Genomic DNA, 7,056 nt, shown 5'->3' with positions numbered 1-7,056 from the left:
GCCATCCGTGTGTACGACACCGAAGGACGCTACCCTGTAAACTTCTCCCCCTAACCTATCAATGAAATGATACGCTACCTTAGCGTATTCGGGGAAAAAAATTGCGTGCATAGATACAACTTTTCATAATTCTCAAAAGATGTACTAGAGTTTTTCATAAATCTTGAACCAGCGGATGCACTTCTTAGGAAGACATCGTAGCTGACTTCGCTGACAAGTCGGATGCATACTCATTAGGGGCATTTCAAATGATGCAATTGTTTGAAAAAAAGAGTTTAACATTTGGTTCAAATTTTAAGGTGGGATGGGTGTTTGGCGGGGGATTACATCGTGGCGGTCCGTGGGGAAGTTCGGTGAAGGAGAAAGGACACCATGGCGAAGGTTAGTTGGGCGTCATCCAGTTTTCAAGGAGAGAGCTCCAGTGAAAAATGTCCAGCTACATCGGAAACAGAGTAGAAAGGAGATGGTCCAACAGAAAAAGAGAAGGGCGCCGTGGGTGGATTTTTTGTGTTGGGACCATGTGTTGAAGATAACATGGCTGATAGTCCGGACAATCACATTTCTCTCACACATATGGGCTAGATTTGGGGGAGTCCGAACTGTCCAGACGGTTCAATTTTGAAGAGCCGGACGGCCGTTTGATATCCGAACACAAATGAACATATGAGGGAGAAATGAGTTTCAGTGATTCATTTATATACAGCGTAGCCCTTAGCAGGCACGGGCATTCTATTAGCGTGGTCAATGAACCGGACAGCGCGCTAATTTTGATCTAGAATAGACTTCATAATAATTGACCCGAAGTGTCGTCTATATAAACACGAGCTCCACAAGAATTGTCTACAACATTCCTCCCGTCCCGTTGTTCCTGGCCAGACACGTATATCGGCGGCTACGTCCAGGTCAACAGGCAGGGGGAGACTCGGCGAGGGATCAATGGAGGGTTGTCGTGTCCGGCCATGGACCAGGCTACGGCGCCGCTGCTGGTGGCGCTGGCCTGCGCCGCCGCCGCTGCCGTGGGCGAGTGCAGGGTGGTGCACGTGGGAGAGGCGCACCGGCGGAGCATGCTGGCCAATGGCCTCGGCGCGACGCCCCCCATGGGGTAAGCTCGCTGCTGCTGCTTAACCGCGGTGCGACTTGGCATGATCCTTGATCAAATCTCCTCTTCTGTCTCCCGTCGGCAGGTGGAACAGCTGGAATCACTTCGGGTGCGACGGCAACGGCGAGGTTGTCATCAGGGAGACCGGTACGGGTTGAGCTGATAGTCCCTTTGCTTCCTATTTACTGTTGAACTGTCCTTTCATTTGCAGCAGGCAGCTATAAATTCTTGTATTTTATATACTGCGTGAGCAGCCGATGCGCTTGTGTCCACCGGGCTCGCCGCTGTCGGCTACAAATACGTCAACCTTGGTGCGTTGCTGCCACACTCTCATACGCCCTTGTTTTCTTTTCTCTGTGTGTGTGCGCTTCTCTGTTTCTGCAGAAATCGATTGATTAATTACAAGCGGACAAAGTGGATTGATCCAACTTTGTGTGTTTATTTTTTTCTGCAGATGATTGCTGGGCAGAACCCGAACGTGATGCGAAGGTTTGTACAGAATCTGCCCTCCCACCGGTGTCTTCTGCAGAATTTTTCTTAGGAGGAGGGTGATCGATCGTCCTCTGTTGCACTTGTTTATGCTGCTGCAGGGCAACCTTGCGGCGAACAAGAAGACGTTACCCCACGGGATAAAGGCACTCGCAGACTATGTCCACAGCAAGGGGCTCAAGCTCGGCATCTACTCCGATGCTGGGTAATTTACCGTGACTGTCGACGTTGTAAGCTGTGACGGTAATTTACCGTTCTCTGATGGTGTTTTTGTGTGAAGATACAAGACATGCGCCAAGGCTCAACCCGGGTCCCTCGGCCACGAGGAGCAGGACGCCAAAACCTTTGCGTCCTGGGTGAGCGATCGATCCATTCCAAGCTTGATCTATCGCACTTGCGCATATCTCTGATGTGTTTTTGTTCACTCCATCCATGGGATTTGCTCGCTGGTTTCAGGGCATCGACTACCTCAAGTACGACAACTGCAACAACGGCGACACGAAGCCCCTGCAGAGGTACCCTGACATGAGCAAGGCTCTGATGCAGGCCGGCCGCCCCATCTTCTTCAACCTCTGCGAATGGTAACACATCACCGTGTTGTATGTATGCACGGCACAGTGCGTAGCTGATGCGAGTTGCGCATTCTTGACGAGCTCCTCACTCTCGTGCTCGTGTCCTTGCCGGCGGCGACGGTGGGCAGGGGCGACATGCACCCGGCGCGGTGGGGCGCGGCGTACGGCAACAGCTGGAGAACCACCAACGACATCGAGGACAACTGGGACAGGTTGATACCTTGGCCCGTTTCGTCTTTTGGCCATCCTGCTGCTGCAACTATGTCATTCAGATTGTTCAGAGGAGAATGGTTTGGTGTTTCAGCATGATGTCGATTGCGGACCAGAACGAGGTGTGGGCCGAGTACGCGCGCCCCGGCGGCTGGAACGGTCAGTAGTCTCTCCATGGAACAAACTCCTCATCTTATATGAGTTCATGGATGGATTCGTCTTATCTTGGCTTGTTTTTTGGTTGGTTTTGACACTGTGGTACGTGGTGTGGCATGCAGATCCGGACATGCTGGAGGTGGGCAACGAGGGGATGACCAACGACGAGTACATCGTGCACTTCAGCATCTGGGCCATCTCAAAGGTCAGTCAGTGACCCACCCATGGCTAGATACTCTGTATTTGTTCTCGTTCTTTTCTTCTCTGATGAATGTAGTCGAACCGTTTGTGCTGGGTGTGTGTAGGCGCCTCTGATCATCGGCTGCGACGTGAGGCACATGTCGCAGGACACGTACGACATCCTGGCCAACAAGGAGGTGATCGCCGTCAACCAAGGTGATCCTCAAAATTCCCTTGCACCTGTCAGTTCCGGCTCTCGCTCTCGTGTTTGCCTTGTCAACCAAGGTGATCTTCAAACCGATCGATCGTGGTGTTTGTTGGTGCAGATCCTCTCGGCATCCAGGGGAAGAAAGTGAGGATGGAGGGGAGCAGCGAGGTAACAGACGCTGCACTGCACTGCCCTCTCCGATAATCTGAACTTCCCACATCGTAACCAAGAACTGTGACTGAACCGTGATGTGCTATGCAACAGATCTGGGCTGGGCCTCTGACGGGGTACAGGACGGCGGTGCTGCTGCTGAACCGGCACGACAAGGACGAGGCCCAGATCACGGCGCACTGGGACGACATCGGCCTCCCCGCCGGCACGGCCGTCGAGGCCAGGGACCTCTGGCTGGTACGTCTCTACCTTTCCCCGGCCGTCAGCAAACAGAAACAGATGGCATGGATGAATCATCTTGACCATTTTGTGTTTTTTTTGTTGCCGCAGCACAAGACGCTCGACACCAAGTTCATGGACAAGATGAGCTTCAACGTGACGCCGCACGCGGCCAGGATGTTCGTGCTCACGCCTCTCAAGTCTCAGATGGATTGAGGAAAAACGACATGGGTTGATCCCCCGTTCCGAATATGATTACAGAAATATATTTTTTCCTACTCCTATTTCCCAGTAATAATTTGGAAGTGTTTTTTAGCGTGTAATATTTTTTTTGAATACAGTACAGACGCAAGCGCTCATACATACGCGCATACACTCAAGCCTGGACTTGAACCTTGGTGGGCTGGGGATGCTACTGTCCACCTAACCATCTCAACCACAGGTTGATTCGCGAATCTGAGAACTTTTAGTGTGTATATAATAAGTACCGTGCGGCCGGTAAGCAATCTCCAAATAATTAACATTTGTGTGTAATAAGCTCGAGCGTTTATATCTTATACTTGCTCAACATAATCAACTATTCTTTTCTTTTTTGACATCAATATAAATAACTACTCCCTCCATCCCTTTTTTTACATCAAAGTACTCTATCTTGCAAGGTGATCATCATATTATTTTTTACAAGAGTATCAACAATCTCTAGGGTGAATTTTTCATCCAACCAGCACACACCTTACTTCTAACTACTTTGGCTAAATCATGGACAACACAATTAGTTTCTCTAGAAGCATGCTAAAAAATAATATGCGGGAAATCATATGCAAGGTGATATGAATATCTCGAAATTTCATTCCACTTTCTTTCTTCGGCACACACAACTTCCACCACGCAAACCAGTGCATTCTCCTATGATTGTCACCGTCACCCCACCAATAATGCAACATCGCGTCTGTAATTCTTTTACAAATCTGTTTTGGAATTTTGAAAACCGATATTGCATAAGATGGTATAGCCTACACAATTGATTTGAGTAGCGCTTCCTTTCCTCCTGATGAAAGTTGCCTTTCCTTTCATCCCATAATTCTTTTCATAAATTGATCCATCAAAAACTGAAAATAATCTGTCCTATCTAAACCCATAGTGGATGGTAAGCCTCGATAGGTATCTGATAGTGTCTCAGTCATTATATTGAAACTGCTGCAAATTTGTTCCTTCATCTCAACTCCAGTATTGGGGCTAAAAACACACTTGACTTGTCCACGCTAACCTGCTGTCCCGAAGCGGCACAATATGATGCAAGGTTTTCTTTCAGACACTCAGCATTCTTAGTATTGGTCTTCATCAAGATTAATGAATCATCTGCAAACAATAGATTAGTGATGGTCGGTGCTTCCCTTCACACCTTCACTCCCTCAAGCTTCCCTTCTTCCTCAGCTTTACTCTGCAAAGCAGCCAATCCTTCAATACATAACAGAAACAAATAAGGCGACAATGGATCGCCTTGTCTCAAGCCTCTAGACGATTTAAAAGTTTATGTTTCTTCTAAGTTAGAATAAGACGTACACGGTATTCCACTGTACCAACACATTGCATAACCAGCTTAACCCACTCTTCACGAAATCCCAATTTCAGTAGAATGCCTTCCAGAAACGGTCATTCAACCCGGTCATATGCCTTATGCATATCTAGCTTCACCGCACACCAACCATTATGATCATCTCTCCTGTTCTTTATCACATGAAATTTTTCATAATCTAAGAAGACATTGTCTGTGATCAGACGCCTAGGAACAAAAGCACTCTGCGTTGAGCTAATAATGTCTGGAAAAACTTTCAGCCTTGCTGCTAGCATCTTTGAGATTACCTTGTAAACAACATTGCATAGATCGATGGGCTAGAACTGAGTCACTTCTTCCGGAGAATTTATTTTCGGGATCAAAACTATACCAGTGTCATTCCACCCAGGTGGGATTGTACCTGAGTTGACGGCCTTCAACACTTCATCAACAAGATCTTCTCCAAGCATCAACCAAAACCTCTTGTAAAAGCGTGCAAGCCATCCGGTCATGGGGCCTTCAGATCGCCAATATCGAATAGTGCCTTCTTGACCCCTTCGACTGAATAAAGAGCTAGCAAAGTATTATTCATGTCATGTGTTACTATTCCTTTAACCGATGCCAAGACATTCGGATCAGTGGTATCAACTTCAGCTGTGAATAAATTAAAAAAAGTATTGCATAATATGGTCACTAATTTTAGTCGTACCTTCACGCCACACTCCCGTGTCATCAAGCAGCTTCTTTATACAATTTCATTTCTTTCTTCCCATGGCCGCATTGTGGAAAACTTCGTGTTGCTATCGCCACGTAACAACTATTCTGCTATGCCTCTTTGAAGCCAGAAGATCTCCTCTTGCTCCAGAATATTCTCCAACAGAAGAAGAATCTCCTTCTGCCTAGCAATGGAATCGGGAGACAAAACCCCACGTCTAAATTTCTCAAGTTCCCTTTTCAACTTACCAACCCTCTTTTTCGGGCCTATTAAAACATCTTTGTCCCATGGGTGCAAATATGCATGTACCGCCTTCGTCCTATCAGCCAAGGACGGTCCCAGACCAGCAAACTTCACTTTTTCTCATGTCGTATTAACGATTTTGTTCACTGTTCCTTCAGGTAACTATTGGAAATATGCCCTAAAAGAAATAATATTGTATTATTATATTTCCATATTCATAGGTAAGTGTTTATATTTCATGCTATAACTGCTATGATCCTGAAATATGTGATTCAGTGGAAAACTCATATGCACGTGGGAAATGATAAACGGATAAAATAAAGGTTCCTAGTCTCGCCTCTAAGACTAGCTCAAGTGTTGTTGGTGATCACATTTTTCGGATTTTAGGATATCATTAAGTGTAATGATAGTCCTAAAACAACACTGAGATTATGACGTTAGAAGAACGACCATATTAGATCGACCCAAACTTGTTTGATATGAATTGAGATAATATCGTCTGTAATCAATTGTAATAATACAGAGTGTTAACATGTGATTTTGCTCCTTGGACCATGAGAGTATCATGGTCACTTCTTACTGTATGTTGGGCTTTGAGGTTGCTCAAACGTCACCTGTAACACGTGATCATAACGACAACTTACAGGTTCATCGGAAGTTTGAAAAGTGGTCGGATAGCTCGAGAGTGAGATTTGCTCCTCCGATGATGGAGAGATATTCTTAGGGCCCTCTCTGTATGACGGCAACAATCATCTCTGTCCAAACAAATGTGACTTCATTATGGGGATGCCGGAACACAATAACAAGAAAGAAGAACAAAACCGATAACAAGATTTCAGTATAGTGAGCATGGTGATGACTCGGGAGGATACCAATGCATCCCGAGTTTTGCGAAATATCACGAAGCAAAGGGAACATCGCATGGTAACCAAAGGTTCATTCGAATATCATTCGTGTACTCACAGGGACCAATATGGACGTCCATGGTCCCGCTGTCGGTCATTGAACAAACCATTATCGTTCATGTCTGTGAGTTACCGAACCTACAGGGTCACAAGCTTAAGGAAATCACGATTTGCTGAGTGTTAGAAGGACAAGAGTCATGAGAATATATTTGTGTAATTATTTCATGAATATTTTGAATAGTTCCGAGAGGATCTGGAAGCATTTCGGGGTCTCCGGAAGGGTTTCGGTGAGTATTGGGTAATACTGGGTATTACCGATAAATTATATATAGGT

At 46.3% G+C, this 7,056-nt stretch overlaps 1 protein-coding gene across 1 annotated transcript; it reads left to right on the top strand.

Moving 5' to 3' along the window:
• Positions 1–858: 858 nt before the first annotated feature.
• LOC119334274 (alpha-galactosidase 1-like) lies at positions 859–3,925 on the top strand. Its single transcript, XM_037606873.1, has 14 exons — positions 859–1,102; positions 1,185–1,246; positions 1,354–1,410; positions 1,554–1,588; positions 1,690–1,793; positions 1,869–1,944; positions 2,045–2,169; positions 2,289–2,372; positions 2,465–2,529; positions 2,649–2,731; positions 2,832–2,922; positions 3,033–3,082; positions 3,179–3,322; positions 3,416–3,925. Exons 1-14 carry the CDS (start codon positions 960–962, stop codon positions 3,518–3,520), a joined length of 1,224 nt encoding a protein of 407 aa, XP_037462770.1. The 5' UTR covers positions 859–959; the 3' UTR covers positions 3,521–3,925.
• Positions 3,926–7,056: the final 3,131 nt, after the last annotated feature.

Source organism: Triticum dicoccoides, chromosome 1B (genome assembly GCF_002162155.2).
Source record: "Triticum dicoccoides isolate Atlit2015 ecotype Zavitan chromosome 1B, WEW_v2.0, whole genome shotgun sequence".
Classification (NCBI taxonomy): Eukaryota; Viridiplantae; Streptophyta; class Magnoliopsida; order Poales; family Poaceae; genus Triticum; species Triticum dicoccoides.
The sequence above is the reverse complement of the archived record's forward strand: the minus strand, read 5'-3'. Positions and strand labels throughout refer to the sequence as shown.

Excerpts from the sequence above, each read along its gene's own strand:
- LOC119334274 (XM_037606873.1), top strand. The coding sequence starts at position 960 with ATGGACCAGGCTACGGCGCCGCTGCTGGTGGCGCTGGCCTGCGCCGCC. Across the intron at positions 2,170-2,288 it reads TTCTTCAACCTCTGCGAATG|GGGCGACATGCACCCGGCGC; the intron begins GTAACACATCAC and ends GACGGTGGGCAG. Across the intron at positions 2,732-2,831 it reads GCATCTGGGCCATCTCAAAG|GCGCCTCTGATCATCGGCTG; the intron begins GTCAGTCAGTGA and ends GGGTGTGTGTAG.